The sequence below is a fragment of the Ammospiza nelsoni genome, chromosome 4, assembly GCF_027579445.1.
Source record: "Ammospiza nelsoni isolate bAmmNel1 chromosome 4, bAmmNel1.pri, whole genome shotgun sequence".
Classification (NCBI taxonomy): domain Eukaryota; kingdom Metazoa; phylum Chordata; class Aves; order Passeriformes; family Passerellidae; genus Ammospiza; species Ammospiza nelsoni.
In genome coordinates, this window is record NC_080636.1 from 14,674,785 (window position 1) to 14,697,458 (window position 22,674).

General features: G+C 38.5%; 1 protein-coding gene across 4 annotated transcripts; it reads right to left on the bottom strand.

The window, feature by feature from the left end:
• Window positions 1–1,447: 1,447 nt before the first annotated feature.
• LOC132072643 (ADP-ribosyl cyclase/cyclic ADP-ribose hydrolase 2-like) lies at window positions 1,448–18,029 on the bottom strand. Of its 4 annotated transcripts, XM_059471096.1 has the most exons (10): window positions 17,696–18,029; window positions 13,798–13,927; window positions 12,668–12,803; window positions 12,103–12,185; window positions 11,433–11,509; window positions 8,817–8,909; window positions 7,321–7,407; window positions 6,818–6,877; window positions 3,678–3,743; window positions 1,448–2,906 (listed from the first exon to the last, which is right to left on the bottom strand). In XM_059471096.1, the coding sequence occupies exons 1-10, from the start codon at window positions 17,860–17,862 to the stop codon at window positions 2,903–2,905; spliced, it is 903 nt and encodes a 300-aa protein (XP_059327079.1). In that variant the 5' UTR covers window positions 17,863–18,029; the 3' UTR covers window positions 1,448–2,902. The 4 variants fall into 4 exon arrangements, with proteins under 4 accessions (XP_059327079.1, XP_059327078.1, XP_059327080.1 ...); XM_059471095.1 differs by having other exon boundaries at window positions 1,448–3,743; XM_059471097.1 differs by having other exon boundaries at window positions 1,448–5,486.
• Between the last annotated feature and the right edge of the window lie 4,645 nt (window positions 18,030–22,674).

Consider the following 22,674-nt stretch of genomic DNA (forward strand, 5'->3'; position numbering starts at 1 on the left):
TGAAGTGTTTGAGCCACCCTGACATTTGGCTAAATTAAGATACTGTGCCTCCCCTTACTGAGCTATTTTAAACCAAACTTCTTGGCTCTGCTAAAAGCACTCTTCTTCCACTTCACACTATTGTTGAAGCAAAACACATCAGAATTATTTCTAGGTAATTCAGTTGAGAAAAACACTATAAAAGAGTTATCTTTAATGGAACAAAAAGTATTATTCAAATTCTTGAGGTTTCAGGTCACATTTCACTACACTGAAGATTGTTGATTGAAAACATAGTCATGTCAGCTGAATATCACATCGAGACCAATATGACAAAAATAAACACGGGCAGTGTAAAAAGGGCAGAGAGGTGATCAAGTTGTCCTCGCTTTATTCTCATAACTTTTTACTCCAGAGCACTCAGGACTTTGCATTTAAAAATAGGCAGAGCAGGTGTGAGCAGATGTACATGTGTCCATGCATATACAAGCTGGAAAAAAGGAACTACTCTGAATTGGAGTTCAGCTTCTGCCAGATACAATGACTGAAATGCATGTAGCAAAAAGAAAAAGTAGGTTAGTAGGAGGGGAGCTTATATTAACTTCTATACAGGAAGGAAGAATGTGAGATAACTGAGTTCTTACGTGGTCCACAAAATGGTCACAGCAGGAAATACTGCCTTAGTCTCAGTAGCTTCCACAGGTCTGTCTGCACAAATGCAGAAAACCTTGTAATGCTCCTGTACCTGATGTTTTCATTTGCTACAAATAGTTGGGTAGGAATAGATTTACACAGGATTTTGGCATCCAACAGGACTCAAAAATAAGTGATATACATATTGTTTTCATCTGAAACATTTTCTCCCTCAAATTCACATCTGGAGATAGCTGTTTTTGTAGTACTGCTAGTACAAATATGAATGCTTGAAACATTTTGAATTTATATTTGTGAATTTCCCCAGGCTTGAACGAGTTTAAGGAAAAGGGTAGATGGCTTTTGGACAGTATGATTTCTCCACATTTGGCACAGCTCTTACATTAGACATTGCTAATCAGAGCATTTTCTGAGTGTTCAAGACATAGCACAGGCTCACCTGGCTGACAGTCACCACTTCACTGTAACGTTTATCTGCAAATAGTGCTATTCACACCCTTATACACGTAGAAATAAAAAAAAAAAAAAAAAAAGTCATGTTCATGTCTCTCCCTCCCTCTGGGAGTAACAAATGACCTTATTGTTTATTGCTTTGCTGACACTCCTGCCCCTCAGCCTGAGACACCAGTCACACTGCTCTTTGCAGAGATCAAAACCATTATGTTAAACTCAGAACAAATGATTCACACTCACCTTGAAATCTGCTGCCTCTAAAAGTCTCAGGAAACCTATGCATCTAGAACTTCGCCTTGTTGCTTTTTTTTTACTAGCTATATTATTTGGTTAGCTAAAAATCTTCACAGATATTCCCAAGTTTTTTAAGCAAGTTTGAGACACTTTATTGAACAGGTATTAGAAAAAAAAAATTGCTATCATTGCTACTGAGTTGAAGTAATGGGAAAAAAGGAAAGAACATTAGAAATAAGAAAACACTGCAAGAGGTTCTGAGTGTGTTGTTTTTGAGATAAGGCTATTCATTAAATAATCTCAATTGTTTAAACTGAAGTGATCCTATTTAATATTTTAATTTTTTTTTCCAAAACAGAATTTCTACAGAACACTTTCTACAGAATGTTTGGTACCATATGTAAGTGCCAGCACTGACTGTGCTGCTGGAGTCAATTACATGCAGAGGCTGGAAAGCTTTCATAAGCTGGAAAGCAAAAGTTGGCCAGCTGGGATGCTTGGCTTGTGGCTGCAAGTTGCCTAAGAGGCACATGGCTGGTTAATGGGATTAAGCTGCTCTCTGGATCTCACACACAGCTCAGCAGGTAGCACACACCAGCCCTGATGATGGCTGGGACACCTGGGAGCCTCACACACACAATCTCTACAGCCTGTGGCCCAAAATGTGTCTGATATGATCTGCTGTGGGCAAATAGAACTGATGCCATCTGCTGTGGGCAAATAGAAGATTGATCAGAATTGCCTGGCTTTAGCTATCTGAGGTGTGACTCAGACACCTTTAGCTATCTGAGGTGTTACAGATACCTTTCTTACTACTCTGGTGGCTGCTGTAAACAATAAAACATGAAACAAATCAATAAAAAATGAACAGGATGCTCAAGGAACTAATCAAAGAACTAAAGTAACAGCACAGATAGGGAACAATTTTGAGGCATAATACAACCCAGATTTTTAAAGGTCTGTAACTTTTGATTTCAGTAATTTTGTACTTTCAGTACTTTTTGTGTCTGAAACAGATACAAAAATCCTCCAGGCTGGAGCCTAAACCCTCCTGTGATGTAGGCAAACCCAAATATGTGTGTAATGTAAAGAGATTTGCATTAAAACCAAATTAAAGATTATTACAGGCAGGGAAGCAAGACAAATAAGCAACTACAACATATTTTAAATACTTTCTCTTTCAAACATACAGCATGATACAGTTGCATCAGGGATTGAAAGGATGCAAATCTACTATGGACCCTTAAATCAGATTCACTGAGATAAGAGGAACATCCTCTCCAAGTTTCCTGGCAACCAGTCAATACAAACACAAATAAATAATACAGAAGCTAACACAAAATGCGCAAAACATAGCGACATACAATTATTCTCTGTAGAATGACTATTTTTTTCTGAAGACTTATGGGTCATCTTGGTAGATGGATGTCCTGGTGGTTTAGAGAAGCCTCTAGCTGGAGCACTGGAATTCACACAAGTAACCCAAGAAACCTCCAGGATGGCATCTGCTCTCTCCTCAGTGTGTTCTGAACCCTGTGTCCGAGTTCACGGCAAGCAGGCCAATGTCTGACTTGGCAGGTTCTCATCTGAATTTGATATACCATAAATCACACTGTGCTGGAAAAACTGGGGAACTTTCTAGACCTGGTATTTCTGACTATTTGCTATCCAGGGGCCAGGAAACAGCCAGCTGAGGAACAGCTGTGCAGATGATGGAGCAATTGACATTATGTATTAAATTACTGCACGCAATATGCACCCAGAATCTTGCTGTACCCCAGTTTTGAAGCTTGGCCCAAGTACTGGGCCACTTATGAAAATGAGTTTACTTTTCCACTGTTTTACCTATTGCATCTTGTACCAAGTGAGTATCAATTTAAGATCTCTCCTACTTAAATTTATGTTTCACCTTCCCAAAACATGATAATCAGTCATTTAGTTTCCAAGGTCAGATGCTAGGATAGTTTTACAAACAAGTAATCTCTGTGGGTGATGTATGCATAGTATCATTTTTCTTTCTGAAATATCTGAACAGAAAGTATTAGTCTTGGTTTAATTCTGGAGAATAAAGATAAGAGGAAATAGCCATGAATTTTTCTAGAAAAAGAAAATGAAGGGTGAGGCTTTCTAGCAGCAGTGGGATAATTTTTGATATGGAAACAAGCCAGTATCTAGTATGCAAGGTTTTAATATGCAGGTTTTGCAGTCCCAAAAGTAGGATGAAACTGCAGTTAGAAATCAGCTGAAGCAAAATTTATAGCCAAGGCAAAGCTAAGGCAAACAGAGGATATGGATTCAGTTGATTAACTCAGTACACTAAAGCAAATCTGAACAGAAAGCCTGCAAAAGAAACAAACATGAGCTTGTTCCAGCTGCCTCCTCTGTCTGAAGATATAGGTCCTCTTTGTGCTGCTGGTGCAGATCTGAAGAAGAGAAAACAAACAGGATGTTCACAGCACAGAGCTGAGTTAGGATTCTTTTAAATATCAGGGGTTTGTTGCCAAGGGTGAAGTTTGTGGCCCAAGTGCTAAGCTAGAAGTTTCTTTATATGAGCCTGCCAACAGATTCCCTTTGGCTGTCATGATTCTATAAACAGAATATCTTTGCAAAACCCTGGGAACTCTTCTTTCTACCTTCACACAAGTGCCTTTTGTCTCTCCACATCCATGTACTGTCTCTGGCCTTATGCTTGTGATTTTGTAGTGCTCTCCTAGACAGCAGTGGTCCTGGAGGATTGTATTGCACTGGGTGCAATAGTACCCAGATCCACTTCCATGTCTCCCTGACATTGCAATAATGCAAATAATCCATGCCACCACTAACAGCTTATCTGGCTTCCCTCCTGCTTGCATTTGTAAGCCATCGCTGCCATCTAGTGGGTGTTTTTTACTCACAGGTTTTTTTCTAACGTCAGGGCGTCACCTTAACAAGCCGAAGTCCAAATGTGACTCAGCAGGAACATCGTTCAGGTCTGGAGAGGAGGCAAGGGGCACCACCACCATGCAAGAAGCCCCAGGTACATTACAGCACCTTCTGGGCCATCCCTCTGCTGCCCTGGCCCAGCTCTCTCCTTTGCTATGCCTGTGTAATGGGAGTTGTGGTGACATAAAAAGTCACTTGTCCAACTCTGATGTTTTTGGGCTCAGGACATTATTCTGTGGAGGCTGAGAGGGCAGCCATCAGCCTTGGAACAGCAACCAGCCCTGGTGAAAGGGGATGCATGAGCCCCTGCATGCCTGCCCCACTGTTTACTGTGGAAGTGTGAACACTGACAGCACCTGCTCTGCAAAGGAAACTTTTCCTAACAGATACCCACTCCAATTAGTGATACCCCCACTGACCAGCCCCCAGCCAGCTAATGGACCACCACAGAACACAGAAAACGTGCCTAAGAAGGTAATCAATCATCAAAACATTTATACGCATCTGCTTAAGGCTCTTTTTGAAAAGGCAGCTCGTTTCTATGGAGGTGGTGTTATTTGCTGCAGAGAACTGAGTGATTCTGGGAAGAATGTAAGTATTCATTGGCTTGAAGTATTTAAATTACTTAAATTTCAGGGAGAGGAAATGATAGTTTTGCATTGAGATTGGGAAGCTCTGTTGTGATTTGGGATAGATAAGAAATTAATCAAATTTATTACAGTGCCATGCATGGAGGATGGAATACAGTGCTCATGAAGGAAACAAGCAAGGAAACTTTTCCTAAGGAGGATGAGAACAGCTGAGTTGCTCTGGAGTTACCCCAGGAGAGGGTGAGGCTGGTGTTTCAAGTTCACCAGGGATTGTGTTACTGGATGGGAGGGAAGGATGGGAGGGAAGGGGCAGCTGCTCCCCTGCTTGCACACTGCAAACGCCTTGTGGCAATACTGCAGAACTGCATGCTCACCCTCAGCTGAAAGGAAAAACACATTAGTGGTTTCCAAAAACCTTCTCATCCAGGCTTCCTCAGCTGAGTAGCACACACACATCACAAAACTTTGAGGAAAATTATTTAAAACCTGGGAGAGGAGAAAAATCTTCTGTCAAGACCTCAATAAAATATTGGTTTTTTCAAAGTCCTGTGCTCTTCTTCCAGTTTGTTAATATTGTCATTATGTTCACAGCTATTGTTTTGAAGGGGATAACTGTGTTTTCATTTGACACGTTGTCCTGGGGTGACCATTCAGCTGCAGAACAAGGAAACCCTATTTTAATCCACTGAGCAAGTGGCATTTTGTAACCAATCAAAGCCCTAACAGGAAGTCTGTTCTATGACCTACTGCCCAGAGGTCTGGAGCTATCACTGGGATTTATAACCCTACCATTTGCATAACATTTATATGCTAGGATATAATTTGCATGCAAGAATACATGTTGCATTGCAAGGAGAGTAGAATTTTTCAGTGACCAGCAAGAATAGGGAATACTCACTTTCTGTCAGTGAAGAACTGACATATGTTACAGAACTGGGCATATGTTACAGAAGGTGCTGTCCACCTCCTTTCTGTACTGCAGGAAGCACTCCATCAATATATGAATGCATGTACAGCCCCTCCCAGAGGCAGGCAAGCTGGAGTTGCACCTCTGCTGCCATAACCAGGGACAGCAAATCAGGACTTTCACTGCAGATGTTGTCATTGCAATATCACACAGGTATTAACAAACAAAAATTTGAATAGGGAAGAAAGAAATAAAGCATGGATTATCCATAAGAAGAATATAACCACAAATCAGTGTTTATGTATTGATATATTCTACAGCATTCCAAACAGTGAGGAAGTTCTCATTCAGATGTTCAAGTATCTCATGTGTACCTATATATGCCATAGCATATAGATAATGAAACATAGTCAGAATTGAAAACAGTAATCTTTACTGTAAATTCACTGAAATACACGATAAATTAATATAGTGCTCCTCATATAATATAGATAAATATGGATAAGTAGGGAGTTTGGGAGCAATGCTTGCTAATCAAGAAGTTATGTCTTGGATGTAATCTCCATTCTTTGTAGATAACTCACGGGCCCAAGGTAAATACATCAAAATATAGAGATTAAGTCTTACACAAAATGGACGATAAAAGAAAACTTCCTCAAAATTTAGAACTGAAAATTCCAATAGTTGGGTAAATGTCTTTTAGATCTGTTGCCATTTGATCTATAATTTGATTATTCAAGAAATTTTATTAATGAAAGCAACTTCAAATTTGTAATAGATTTTATATCAGAACAGTGATATGTACAAACTTCACATCATCAATGATATACAGTGTTACTGTGTGATCAATGAGAACCCATTAACACCTAATTTTGAACAGCAGGTTCAGCTCACAGACAGCTGTGCACAATTTGTGAATAGAAACTGCTAATTCAATCCACAGTAACTAACAAATTCAAGACCACTGTGTATTGCATATGAAGAATATATAACAGGTGGTAGAGGTGGGATCTGTTGACTTCTGCCTAATTTATTCAGTTGTAATGACACTGGGCTAGGTTGAACTTCTTTTACTTACGATGCAAAGGCACACTTAGAATGATCAGGATAATCCAAGCAGAGTAAGAACATTACAGACCTGTGAAAATACCATTTTATTTACCACCTTTCAGGCAGACAACTGAGAAAAAAAAAACATGAAAAAATGAAACAAATTCACAGTACTATCACGCTTAAATCTTCCCTTCATTAAATTTATCTTACAATCTATAGGAAATACTAGAGCTGTGAAAGCTATTGTGAATAACTGGTAATTCAGCAGACATTCAATAGTGTTTTTAACTATTGTTTAGATTTTAAATCCAAGTACGTGAGGCCATCTTCTGTGTCTGACATTAAGAACAATGTTCCACTCAATCATACAGTAAGATGTAGTGTTTTGCTCAATAAGCAACCAAAAAATGCCAAGTCTTAAAAATGTGACATCATCCCTCCAACATATCAGTCCCTCCTGAAGACATGACATTTATGGCACTTCAGTACTGCACAGTAAGAATCAAAATAGATAAGGTTTTCACTTACTTGTAATTGTCAGTGCAAGTGACATCAAATCCAAGAGTTTTCAGCCTGGTTTCTAATGTCTTTACACTGTTAGTTCCACAGGAATCTCTGTGAAGAAGGTTTTCAATATTATTGCAAATCTTTTGTTTTATATTTTTTTTCACTGAACTTGATGGAATTAGTAAAGTAAATCCCCATTACTTTGCCTCTTCTGTATTCCATAACACCACTAGAAGAATGGTGTACATTGCTCTTTATATTTCATTTGCTTACATTACTGTTGTTTCACAATTCATTGTTTTCACAGTTTACAGAGTCTGAAAGATTAGCTTCAGCCAGTGTAGCATTTTCAGATTCTATTCACTAATAATCCTATGTTTAATATTTGACTAGACAGAAAAAGACCTAAATAATTTTGTAAAACATTGTTTTGTTTGTAATATTCTTTGGCAACTATTTAGGTAGTGATAAAGTTGATGCTATCTGTCTTTACACAATAAGTTTGTTATAATAAATGAGAATTATACTTGTTGTTTGAATCTTGTTCTCTCTCTTAAATACTGAATAATAGAAAAATACAGAGAGAAAAAAGTCAGAAACATTCCTAAACACAGGTCTTGTTTCTAGCACTGATTTTTTAATTTGGAGTCCAATTAGTATAAGAAAGTTTACAGAACCTACTGAGACATCTAAACCTGCACCAACATAAAATATTAAGGCCAGTGCTACTTATCTGCTGGTCAGTAAACACCCATGACTAAAGAAAGCATATAGAGACCAACAAAGTAATTGTAGGAAACATTTAATAAAAATATACAATTACTCCCATGCATCCATTTACTGAAACATAAACTAAGATTCAGTGCTTGTCTTAGCTTTTCTTTGTAAAAGGGGCAACTTTTGCAAAGATTACCTGTATGTTTTTTCACTCCCAGAGGGTATGATTCTTTGATTTAGAGAGACTGAAAAATGCTAATCTGAACTATGTTATGTACACTCAACAGCATTGTGGTAAAATTTACAACAGACAGCCCAAACTGTTTGGACTGATCAGTTTTGTTATATTTGCTTATTAATTATTTGTTTGCTTTATTTAAATTACCAAAATTAGCAAAATTAGACACTTTTAAAGCGTACTTTATTACTGGATTAATTATTGAGAGAAAAAGAGCCACCAGTTGGTATTTGCCCGCTTCTACAAATTTTCAAACAGTTAAGATACGTGAAAATGAAAAGAATGCATATGGCAAGGTGAAAGAAATATCACTAATCAGCACTTAATCTGAAATTCAGATTGACTCTTAGTAAAACTGTTCATGCTCTATCTTCATTCAGGGTCTGAGATCCACACACACATCTAACCAAGAGTTCAGGTTGTGTCTCCCGTGTACATGAAAGCATCTAAAATACTTTGCTTTAAGTAGTATGCAAATACAATCAAACAGAAAGATAAGGTGAAATTATAAAGACAGGTTCAAAAGGGAGAAACTAATTTTTATTTTGAAGACACAACTTACCTATCTGGTCCTTCAATATCATCCACAACCCAAATGACAATCTGTGAGATTTTGTCTTTCTGGAAATTAGGTATTTCATAATCTGCAAAAAAACTGATTGAAGAAAAAAAATTACCTATAAAGAACATGAAAATCAAATAGTCCTTTTCCTCTTCTGTATTAATGAATTCACCTAAAAGTGAACAAGAATGAACTTTCAAAAATGCAAAAACAAATAAAAAAGCCTTTGATACTTCCTCATAATATCTAATCTAAGAAGATATGAAATCCAAAGATTGATTTAAATGTCTCTAGATTGATTTTTTTTTTGTGAGATGCTGGCATTTCAGAGCCATAGATTTCTAACCCTTTTAGCAAGATACAGTGTAATGATTTCTTATCTTTTAGGGGTTTTTTTTCACTCAGAAAGCTTGAAAGGGCTGAATGCCTGGTCCAAGTCTGGGCCTAGGTCTCTCCTCTAATTTACTATTTGCTATCATGTGTCTTCTTAAATGTCTGTATCAGCACTACAGTGTCTCTGAGCCCTTTTAAATGTTCTCAGACCTCCACAAAGGTCTCAGAACATTTAAAGAGAAGAAGGGACCATTATTTGCCCTTCCTGGGACCAGCAGTGACAACGTGGGTCTGTTCTCCCAGCCCTTCAGGCTCTGCCATGCAAGCACAGGACATGTGCTGCTTGCCAGGGGCTGCTGCTTCATGAAGTCAGCAAATTATTTCAGATTTCTGGAGAAGTGGAACAGGAGGACAGATAGCAGGAGTTGCTTTCTCTGGTCCAGTCTGGTGTGGTGGTAGCTGACCAGAGACCAGCAGCAGCAACAGCACGTTTGCCTTTCTGTCCAAGGTGTCCAAGCCTGCCTAACACATAGTGAAAATATAACAAAAAATAAAGATTCCAACTCATTTACTCAGTCATGCATAGGCTATTCCCAGAAAAAAAGAAGCTTGCTCCCAAATTTGGAGAAGTGTTTAACTAGAGGTGTCAGAAACTGTGGAGGAACAATGTACAACCGACTTCAGTAAAACCGATTTTTGAACTGGCTTCTATTATTAAAGAAATCTGCCAACTAAATTCATACTGTGTGAATGAGCAAAGTTATTTTGCCATGAAATGAGAAATAAATCTTAACTGAAATGATATCAGGTGACTTAATGGTGATTTAAGTGTACAAACTTTAAACTGAATAAACTTTGAAAAGCGCTTGAAATACTTGAAAACAGAGCAGAGAGATGGTTAGGAAGACAGGCAGATCTTTCACATTACTTTTGCTATTAATTATTCAACTTCCAGCTTTTTTCAAACATGATCTCTCAAACAAATTCAGTCATAAATGGACCAGAAGATACAGAGCAAAGAAAGCAGATGGAGTTACTGGCTTTGTTTTCTCCTTGGCAGGCTGAGTTCCAGGGGTGATTTCACTGGTTAAAATACCACCAGACTGGTAACCCAGGGGGCTGGTGGAATTAATGTGTGTGTGAGATGTTTTTTGAAATAAGGAATCTGTAAATTAACAGAAATAAGGAATCCATTTCTAAAATAAGGAATCTATAATAGATTCTGGGTATTGACCTGCTGCCAGGTATTACCACCTGCAGAAAATTTGATCCCAGCTGACCATTTGACCAGCCCAAGAAGACAGTTTAAGTCTTTGTGATTGGCTGAAAGCTGTGTACAGAGATGGATGTTTTGGGGGACAGAGGTAAGTAGTTAGGAGGTGTTTTGGAAAACATGGTTCTTCTTTCTCTCCCATCCAGAGATAAAATTGCCTTTCAAAGGTTATTTTTAGTGAATAATGAATACACAGGAAGAAAGTCTCTTCTATGGGTTTTTAAAAGATGTAATTTTTTGATCTGCCTTGGACAGGACAGTTGCTGAGGCAATGAAGGATGCATTTCTTACCACAGGTAAGCAGTCACTACAGACACATAGTAAAAGTTCTAAAGGTTGTACTTTTACAATAAATTCTGAAAGTAAGCTTAGATAAGCTTCTGCATGGTGGTTCACCTCTGAATCAGGAAAAATACACCTGTCCTTAATATAAAAGGAACTAAGAAGAAGAAGAAGCTCATCTTTGCTATTATCCTCCTCAACAAACTTTTTTTTGCTTTCTGAAACAATAAGAGACTTCAAACTACATCCACTCTTGGTCATGGAGAAACAAATACTTTCCCTTTAGAACTTACCAAGTTTGCTGGTAGGTCTGACAAAAGCTACACTCCTTATAACAATATACTGTATTTAGACATGTCCCTGAAAAGAAATTTCATTGACTCTCATCTTTTTGAAGATATACACATTTTGCCACAGTACATTGGCTGACTCTAGGGCAGCCTTTAGAGCATTCACCATGCTTGCCACAGCAGTTTGTAAAATGCAGGAGTTGAAAGGATTGTTCCCATCCAGTATGTATTATTCCTTCAGCTAGGGACAATTAACAGTTGTTCCCCACAACTCAGCAGCCTTTGATGCAGCAGGTCCTTTCAGCCACACTTCCCATGCTTTGTGCAGCAGACGACCCAAACAACTGGTTGACTTTTCTATTTTTTTGTAGTCATCCAGACTCTACACAGAAAATCACACTACACAGACTCCAGGCAGAAATCAGTCGGTTCTCTTACCCTGGCTGTGGATAAGCTCCTCCCTCTGCAGAACCATTCAGCAAGACGTGGATCACCCCAGAGCTGTGCTTTGCATACTGCAATAGATAACAGTGCTTTTCAGATCTCTCAGATTTGTCATGTAACTTGGTATTTTATTGCAAACAACAGTAACCGAGGAAAGAATTTTACCACAAAGGCTATTGGAACCACAAAAATAATCTAGACTAGCACCTGAGCAGGTCACTGAAGTAAAAAGGACAGGAACCAAACAGGCCATGGTTTAATTCAATGATTCTTCTCAAGCTATTTTCTCACATTTGTAAGTATTCTTCAGCACAAAAAGAAAGCACTTTGGCATTCTCTATTGAGTTTGATATGTAAGTAAAGGGTTTTCAGCAAAGCTGTCAAATTAGGACCTGTAATCAGTAGACAGTCAGTATGCTTACTGTGCTTAGTATATCGTTTTTATTAACAAAGCTAACAGAATTTTAACACGTTATCTAGCTAAGGTGAATGTTAAGTTCTCCTTGCTAAAACACTTGCAGCTAGACTAAAACAGTGTATTTCTATCAGGGAAAACAATCCAGTAGAGTTACAGGTTTAAGTCTGCTGTGAACTAGCAGTGTTTTCCTGAACCACACTGGACACACTCACAGATGTATGAAGTCAGCACTAATAAAATATTTACAGTGACTGAGGCAATCCTCCAGAAAGAATCCACTGCATTGTTCTCACATTCCGCCATGGTGGGGCAGGATTCATAGTCCAGGCCTGTAGGAAGGCAGGGGATTTGTGCCATTAGAGAGATGATAATGACTATAAAATTGACTTTAGCAAGCAACTAAATATATTTGTGCATTACTCACTGACCCACAACCTATGTTTGACATAGCACTGAAAGCTGTTGTATTTTTTCAATTATCTTCCATCCTCTGTAGTTTACACAAACAGTGACATTCTGAGGATTCAGTGATTTGGCTGAAGTGGCTCTAACTCTGTTCCTGGGATGCAAGGAGCTCCAGGTTCAGAAGACTGAATGAGAGGTTTATCCCCACTGCAGGACCATGTAGATTTCACTGTGTGCTCCCCCGACTGCAGTGTTAAATATTCACATGATGCAAGAGAGAACAAGACAGTGAAGTTATCCCTGATTTTTCATGGGGTAAGAGCAAATTTAGCTTCTCCAGGACACAGCAGTTGGTCTCCATTATGGTTTTACAGATAAATGTTTAACATAGCTCTCATTGTCTTACCAGGGCTGTCTGCCTGCCCACACCAGATCAGAAAGTCTGCAAGGAAGCCAAAGAGAGTATCACCCACAGACATGTAGCGACGTCCTCTGGCAGCAAGGCTGGTGACTAGCAGCTGATTATTTTCCCAGAAAAGAGACTAGAAAAAAAAAAACATAGAGAAGAAATGTACCAACACCTGGGTGCAGACACAGTGAGATTATGGGGTATTGAAAACAGCTGAAAACATGTTTTGGTATTTCTTTCAAAATCAAGCTAATAACCAGAAATGTTAGCTATCTCTTTAAAGGAATAAAGTTTTTTAATTTTCCGGAGGTGTAAATTCTGCTCACAAGTGACTTGAGGAACAGTAGTAGTTTGATGAGAAGGGATATAGTCCTACTTTAAATATAGTTAGGCCTAGCTTTGCCTGCCTCAGCAGATAGATTTAGGGGAAGAAGAAAAAAGGAAGATATTTATAAACCAGATATATGTCACCAGAAATCTCTCAACGTTGCTATGTTGGCTTATGGTGTGAAAAAACCCCCATATGTCTAGATGTTATTTCTGTGTTTGCAGAACTCCTCATGAATTAAGCCATGTTGACAGTAGTATTTGTTGGTTTAGCTTGTAGCATTTAGAAATGAGGAATAATTGTGCCAGAGGCACAACACATCTTTTGCACTTCCATGGTTCTTTGCCAGCACATCAAACCCTTACTGTTCTCTGTCACAGAACAACATCCTCTCTCATTTCTGCTTTTGCTTGCTCAGTGTGTCAATGTTTAACATGGCACTGCCATGAGACTTAGCTGTGAGGAGTAAAAGCAAAAGGTGATAGCAGGCACAGCATTTGCAGCCAGAGCACTGAACTTAAGGAAAAGCAGAAGTGGAAGTTCAGGGACTGTGGCAGAGCTCCCAGCACAACAGGAAAAAGGGGAGATCTCTGTAGTATGAAAAGAGAGACATTGCTGAGAAGTTACTGCATAAAATAAATGGAGCCAAACACATTGAAACATGCTATCAAGTCTGAGTCTAGTTTATAAACTACAGACTGGTCAAAAAGAGTGACTCACAAATCAGTTACAGAATGACTCGCCAGTCTTGAACTGTGTCACGTAAAATCACAGGGCAATTAACATAAAAAATTATTACCTTGTTAGGTGGAATCGTGTGAAATGTGAGGTTGATAAATAATTCATAATCCTCAGGTAGAATGCTGCAAGGATCCTTGTTAATAAATGCATTTTTAAATGCTTCCCATATCTGTGAACAATTCTTCTCACTGTAATAATTAAAAAAAAACAAATAGCAAAATTGTTTTTTCAAAGCTGAGCAAGAAAGATGCATGTTCTCAACTCTTTGAAGTACCCCAATTAAAATTCATATAAGGTTAAGGCAGAAAACTCAAGTCAGGGTAGCTCAGGAAGAGCATAGACATCTTGTCTTCTGAGTCATAACTGCAGCAGATAAGGAAGAAGTAGCAAGGAAAATATTAGCATTTACAGTGTGGAATTAGAAACACATTATGATTCAACAAAAACCTTAGTAGGTATGGTATACACAGCAAGTTTGCTCTTCAACACTGTAGAAATACTGAAGAAATAGCTTTCTTTAAAATTTTTCAGATTCAAAACACCATTTCAAATAAACCATAGCTAAACATGCAATGCTGCTGGAATGCAATACTACTCTTAAAATGTCAGATTCAAATGCAGGACAAGTTGCTAAAAAGCTTTGATGGTAGAGTAATGATGGTGACAGATGCCTTCAGCTTCTAGGCCCTGGGACTGTGCAGTTTTCTCTTGCTGGAATGAGTAGAGTGACCAGGGACTGTGTGACAGGGACACACACTGTCACTATGCAGTAGCTACAAGAAGTACAAGTATGTTGCTAGCATTCAACACTTGGAGTGCTGAAATAAGATGCTAGGCTGTGCACTCCTACATTTCCCTTCTGCCAGCTCTGTCTTGGGGACAAGAACCTCCATGGAGGGACAAGACAGGCTGTCTAGAGATGGAAGTGTCCTATCTCTTTGGACTTTCAGGATCTCACCTGTCACAGCTCTGAGCCTGCCTGGAGTAATTAGGAAGGGAATTTCTGTTTTCACCACTTTTCCACAATACTTTCCCCACATAATGCTGTGACAATATCTATGCCAGGAACACTCTGCACAACAGAATAATTACACTATGTGCATACAGCCCTCCTAACATGAATGGCTGTCATTGCAAAGCTCTAGCTTGAACAACAGTAGTCCTGATAAGTAAACCAAACTTTGCCATTACAGTGCTTTGCTCAGTTAATATTATCCATATACAGCAAGGTTTCTGCTGGTACAGGTTCTTTAGGGAGCTGCTTTGTGACACTGAATGTCACAGACACTTTAAAGGAGCCCATGTGATGAGCTCTGCAGGAAATAGACCACAGATTTTCTTAAAGAAATCTCTTGTCATGCTTCCAACAACTATATAAAAATTCCCTATATACTGTAAGCAGATATGGATCTTGACCTGAAAATTTTCAGTGATGCAATATGATCCTTGATCACTAGTTTCAAGGTTTAAACAGATTTACTTAATAAAAGAATTTGGACCCTATTTCTGATTTCAAGCTCTTATACTTTGGCTTCTGACAGTTGTATATACTTAGGTCTCATTTTGCTAAAGAGCTTTCTACTCAAAGCACTTACGTTAGTACTTGTGGGTTACGATCAACTGAACTTTTAAGATCTTTCTTGGCAGGTGCATCCATCAGTAATTTTCTGGTTAACTCACATATTGCTTTTTTTTTTTTCATGACTTCTCACCCAGTTTTGAACAGCTTGTAAATCAAAAGGATTATTCTGTTCTGATACTCAAAACTTGTTAGCTGGCAAAAACACTTTTTGAAACTACAGGGTTGGGGAGGCCTGCTGTTCAGGACTGCTTTCAGGACAATTCCCTCTAATCTTACTAGACATTAATAAGTCAGATTAATTTCACATTATTTAGTTAAAAATTGTTTTCAAAGCTTTAATTATATACTACAAATAAACAAATATGGATGAATTATGCATATAATTATGAATTATATGCATTATAGGAACCTTAGTGTTGTTTAGCGTACTCCTGTTAGGAAATGTCAAATATGATCTTAATTCAAATTCATCACTTCTGCATGGCCACAGCATTTTGTAAAATGCCTCTTTTGATTGCCATTTTGCACATTCTGTTTTAACATGTGGGAAAGTTTTTCTTCTGTTCCTACAAACATTTTTATGTTTTAACAATCTTGCAGTGTAAAGACATGTTTTGCTAGCTTCCTTTAAGTTAGCAAAGTCTTTTTAGAAAATTTGCACATAAATTCAGAAGCAAAACCTATCCAGGTGGTCACGTTTCTATAAAAGCTAGCCAGAGGCAACTAAGAAACAGATAATGAACAGAATGGGATATTAATAATTAGAATATCTATTTTGCACCTGTGCAATATGAAATTTCCATTTTCTTTGGTTTACATTATTAGCTTCTAGAGCTAAGGGAAAGAGAAAAATCCTCACATTATAAGAAATCAGTTGAGTAGCTCTTCTTTTAATAATGCCATTTTTGGTCTAAATTCAGGAAAGTAGTCTTAATGTCCTGCCTGGCTTCATGCTATCCTGAGCATTGATGAACATATTCAAACATCTAAATTTTAAAATCATGTTGTGAAAATGTAACCAGAATTCAGTAAATCACAAAACTATCATAAACATGAGACACACAGAAATGTTTTCCAGAATATTGCATTTATATCTCTAAAAGTCCAACAATTAACAATACAGTTCAAATTTCTACAGTAACTATCCTTTATGTTGCTCATTTTAGCATATTCTGGATTATTATTCATGTCCTGTTTCAGATATAAATGAAGTGGCATCTGTTAAGTCCTGCAGAAGCTCTACCTATCTATAGCCTACTGCATGACCAGATTACCTACACAACTGTAAACTAAGTTCACATATTTTATATTATGTAATATATTGTAGGAATGTAGAAATCTACCCTTAAAGAATGTAGAAATCTACCCTTAAAGAAATCTTCCACTTTCCATTGTGACATGTTTATAAATTTGGCAAGCTTGAACTGTTCCACTGAAATTCATGCATTGTGTTATTTGCATGAGGATGATCTTTTTTCCTTCATAAAAAACTTAAAACACTTCTAATAGGTTAAGAGTATTATTGTGCAGAAGTATATTGTTTTGCCTTTGTTAAAAGGGAAAAATTTGTTTTAAGTCCTTTATCTTCCTCTTTTGCAACAGGACCTGAAAATGGGAGGTTAGGGAGTGGAGGTGATATTTGCAATATCATCTAATCCTGTTTAAAGAAAGCAATTCAATGCCATTGGAACACAGATAGAGCCCCTCTGCAAATACCTCTTCACACTTTTAGGACAACTTTTTAGTGGTAGAATAAAGGGTTGAACTCCAGGAGATTGTCCTTCTTATTTTCTTCCTCTTTACCGAAGCCCTTACAATGCAAGGAAGACAGAAAAGTGCTTGTTTTAGCAAAGTGTGTGATTTACCTCCAGTTCTGTATAATTAGTACAGGCAATAGAAGTCACAGATAACCCCACTGGAGCAGTTGATTAGCACTTGATTTTTCAGGTGGACGGGCTAAACAGTTCCTTCAGTACCACAGGACAGCTGTAAAGTGAAGTGTTCCCTTTTGAAAATGACCTGACACAAAGACATGCAAGGCAAAGCTGTCTTCCCAGGACTACTGTCAGATTTGGTACTTGCAAAACACCATCCCTGTCATTTCTGTCTGTTGTTCTCCTTACAGAAAGAAAGGTGGGGTGCAGTGGGCAAAAAAGTGAAATAAAGAATTGAAGAATTAAAAATCTTGCCTCAATTACACTACTTTAGTTAAAATATGACATCCATCAAAGTCATTTTGTTGTTTCCAGACAGCTACAAGCATGTTGGCTTCAAAAGGATCACTAGCATGGCTAGAAGCATAACATCCAGCTTCTGATTAACAACCATTTTGTACAGAACATAAAAAACTAATCCAGAAACAAGCAAAACTTACCCAACAGCAGGGTTCACAAGTCTAATATACTCATAGCATCTTCCAATGACAATACTTTCCAGGTTTTGAGTAGTACCTTCACCTTTCCATTTCTTTCCCTGCACTGCTGAGAAGCTGTTCATACATAGAACAGAGACAAATAAAAGAGGGGAAAAAAGGCTCATCATAATGAATTCTTGACAGTCCGAATTCTTGACAATCCAGTACTTAACAGAAAAAAAAAAAAGAAATAAAAAAGGAGAGTTCAATGATACAATTTAAATGGAAACCTGCAGCCTGAACATTTAATATTTTCAGTGCTAGCGACAGCTCAGTACAGAAGACAAAGGCGGAAAAAAAAAAACCTTGCTGGAAACTATAACCTAACTATTTCCTGGAACGATTGCAGCACAGGGATACATCACTTCCTCGTGTCTAAACTATTCCCCACTTCTGAAAAACGAGAAACTTTGAAGGCCACCTGGTGATAACTGAAGAGAATTGCAGTATATATCCATAAAGGGAGGAAAAAAACCCTAACCGCTTGAATACTTAGGATGCCTTTGGGTCACTTAATATTCGTTGCTGTGTTTCCCTTTCCTAAACCATTAAGAAATGCTTGCAAGCAAAACAAAACAGAACAAAACAAACAAAAACCCCCAAACCTAAAATATGCAGTTACAGCAAAGACAGTGTAAATATCCAAGTCCCTGAGTTATCTTATCAGGGGTAACATTAGTCAGCTCTTTTTCCATCTCTGCCCTGGGCAGTGACAGTGGCATTTTGTTGTGATGACATGTGCATCATGTGTTCGTGAAAAAACCCTGCCTTGCAGTCATGAATCAATCATAATGAGAAACATAAGGGTTACAGTTTATACCCTGTGCACTGAACAAACGTCCTCAGCTTCTGTTGTCATCCTCCTCCAGGTTCTTTCCCCTAAGTACTCTGTTAGAACGTCAAAAGGCACCAATCAATCTAATCTTCAGAATATTCCCTGGGACACACTGCTGCAAATACAACCACATTGGGTTTTTTTCCTTTAAAAAAATAAATTCAACCTCCAAGTATTTTTGCACTCACATTTCTGAGGAACCATGCTGGTTCTTTTCTTTCTTTCTTTCTTTCTTTCTTTCTTTCTTTCTTTCTTTCTTTCTTTCTTTCTTTCTTTCTTTCTTTCTTTCTTTCTTTCTTTCTTTCTTTCTTTCTTTCTTTCTTTCTTTCTTTCTTTCTTTCTTTCTTTCTTTCTTTCTTTCTTTCTTTCTTTCTTTCTTTCTTTCTTTCTTTCTTTCTTTTTCTTTCTCTTTCTTTGTTATTTTCTTTCTCTCTCTCTCTCTCTCTCTCTCTCTCTCTTTTTCTCTCTTTCTCTCTTTTCTTTTTCTCTTTCTCTCTTTCTTTCTCTCTTTCTTTCCCTCAGTGAATTTATAACTTTATTTTTTGTGTACTTATTCATGTAGTGTTATACTTCTGTTGATACACTGGTACTCAGCTGTTGGATTTTGCTGAAGGAAAAATCTGGCTAATCATTGAGTAAATTCCTGATGATGGATTTCTGCTATAAATGTGATGAAATATAGCCAATTGGTTGCTACCTGCAGCAGAGTCTTCAGGAAAGACTTACTTCAGATTTACTCAGAAATGGATGTGAAATGTTGTGCTTGATATGGTGGAGATACAGGAAATTATGTACTTTACTCCTGTTGCTTCTCTAATGCTTTTTATTCCTATTTCTCTCCCTAACCTCTCTATGTCCATGCTGATAGGGCACCAGAACAATAATAAAATGGTTTCAAGCCAATACTTTGGATTCAGGATTAGAGAGTGCAACAGTCATGGAAGTCACTGAACATTTTCTTTTATTATTGACTTTGCTGCAATCAAATTTTGCTCAGTAATTTCAAATCTAACAGAAACCAGAATGTGATGTGATCTTCTATAGAGAAATGTGCAGAAATTGTCACTGATTTTTGCATCAAGGTTAGAACTTTTGCCTAAAGTATACAGTATAAATTAAGTCACACAGATACTGAACGTTTCTCCAAGTGCACACCTGGTTAGGACCTGGTTAGCACCTTGGGAAAGAAGATGTGGGTTCCTTAGACAATCTGTCAAAACATCCCAGAGGAACTGGATCCAAGAGTTGTTAGGATCCCCATTTCAGCTCCTGTCAAGCTTCCCTTCCCCACTGGCAATGTCCAGAAACACAACATCAGGCCAGGAGGGCCTCTGATCTGACTCAGCACAGCCATTTTAAATTTGTGTTCATATTTTTGTTCTAAATATTTCATATTTTGTTCTAAATATTCTAATAATTTCCAGGGTTCCAGAGTTGTGAGTAAAACCTTAGCTCTGGCCTGAACTTGTCTACTTCTAGCTTCCAGTCACTGAATCTCATGATATCTTTTTCTGTTACATTAATGAAGAATCCCTCCTCAGAATCATCTCTCCATGTAAATTCTTGTCAAAAATTACCAAGTCAACCCTTAAACTAGTCCATGAAAATTCAGTATTTTAATAATTGTATCAGGTAATTTTTCTTGTAGTATTGTAATTCACTGCCACAAACTGGCTGCCCATCTTGCCCCCTGAGATCTGGCAATTCACAGTGGATGCAGATCACCGTTCCTTCCTCTCTGTCCCTTCTCTCCTAGATGATGTTATTGCTCATGAAGAAAAGTCAGAAAATTGGCAGCATATTGTCTCTGGAGATACTGTAGTTCACTGTGACTGGGGTCACAGGGGTTCTTGGATGAGGGAAGAGACGAGAATGTTGACTCCATGTTTCAGAAGGCTTGATTTATTATTTTACGATATATATACATATTACATTATAACTATACTAAAAAGAAATAGAAGGAAAGGTTTCCTCAGAAGGCTAGATTAGAATAGAATAGAATAGAATAGAATAGAATAGAATAGAATAGAATAGAATAGAATAGAATAGAATAGAATAGAATAGAATGATAACAAAAGGCAGCTCTCTCAGACTCTGAGATAGCTCGGCCTTGATTGGCCATTAATTATAAACATCCACGATGGGCCAATCAAAAATCCACCTGATGCATTTCACAGCAGCAGATAACCAGTGTTTACATTTTGTTTCTGAGGCCTCAGCTCCTTAGAAGGGAAAAAATCCTAAGAAAGGATTTTTAGTGAAAAGATGTCTGTAACAGTTCACAAACTGAATATTAACCCAAGCAACCATGAAATGCAGCAAATGTTTACATTCTGAATCCCAGAAGATGAGGAACCAACATGTTCTCTCCTGTTATTTCTATCAGTTGGGAGTGGTAAGTTCCAGCAGTAGGAAGGTGTAACAGATGGTAACGTTAATCCTCTGCTACTACTCAAGCATGAACCTCAACTCTGTATGGCCACATGCTCTAGGCCTGGAAATAGGACCTCATATTCACAAGCTCCTCTGTAAGCAATGAACTTCAAACATTTTTTCTTAAGGGTTTGTGTCTTCAGTGCATCAGTCACCTACAGCAGTAACACAAGGTCTCACCTGCTCCCTTGCGTACCAGGGCACACTCTCTGTGAAAGTCATGGTCCAGCCCAAGCCCAGAGCTCTGCTCACTTGCCAAGCAGTAAACACAGCTGCGTGCTGGCTAGCCAGCTGTGTAACACCTGTGCTTCGCCTTCCTTTCTTCCCTCCTGTGTAACTGCTTTCTTTTCCCACACCAAAGTTGTAAGAATTTAACCTTCCAAGGTTTGAAAATATTTGCAAATATGGCTAAGTAGGTCAGTGTGTTCAAAAGTCCTTTGAGGTGGAAGGGATTCATGGAAAAGGAAATGCCTAGCTCTGCAATTGCTTAAGACTCATTTCCTTAGATAAAGAGATAAAAAGATTATTGTGCACAGCGTCAGCTAAGTAACACTCATGAGCTCTTCTGCTTAGTTCACTATTTACTGCTTTTACCAGCATTTTATTCCCAACATTAGTATGTTGAGAAATACCAGACTAAAAACTCACGTGACTTTGCTGAAAATATTTCAACACATTTACAATGAATTGCTTACACCTATGACCTTGCTAGCTCTAATACATTTAATATCTGCAACATAGACCTTGTACAGTTTTCAGTCAGAAGGGCCTGCTGCATCTATTGTGTGTTTGACAAAGTATTTTGGTGACATTTACTGAGCATTGCAATGCTGGTCAACAGTTTTACAACACTACGTGTTGGTTGACAGTTACAGCTTTTGTCAAATGGATGTGCAATCTCAGCTTGGGGCAGTGTTCCTGTTTACTTTGAAATGTTGCACAAGCAGATGAGTATGACAGGCAGGTGTTTCTGGTCCATTTGCCTCGTATGTTAAACAAACACACTTTACTTGTTTGGCACAAATGCTGCAAAGGGTTGGGTGCAGATTCCATGCTGCAGCGTACACAAATAGCTTTCCTAGGACCTTTTTTGGTGAGGTCACACTGCAAATCCTGAGTCCAGTTCTGCGTTCCTCAGTTCAGGAAGGACACTGAGGTGCTGGAGCCCATCCAGAGCAGGGCAAGAGCACAAGCCCTGTGAGGAGCAGCTGGGGGTGTTTAGCCTGGGGAGGCCAAGGTGTTTAGCCTGGGGAGGCCAAGGTGTTTAGCCTGGGGAGGCCAAGGCTCTCTGCAAACACCGGGGAGGAGCTGTAGCAGGCGAGGGTCGGTCGTTTCCCCCAGGCAAATAGCTGTAGGACAGGACAGTCTTCAACTGCTCCAGGGAAGGCTCTAGGATGGACATTAGCAAGAATTTCTTCACAGGAAGGGTGGTTAGACATCGGAATGGGCTGCCCAGGGAGGCGACTGAGTCACCAACCCCGGAGGTGTTTAAGGAAAGGCGACGTGGCGCTCAGTGCCATGCTCTAGCAGACAAGGTGCTCGGTCACGGGCTGGACTCCACGACCTCAGAGCTCTTTTCCAACCTAACTGATTCTGTAAATGTTTTTTACATCCGCAAGCCGCTACCTTGGCCTTGCTAAGGCATGGGATCTCCAGTCGGGCAGTACTGCAG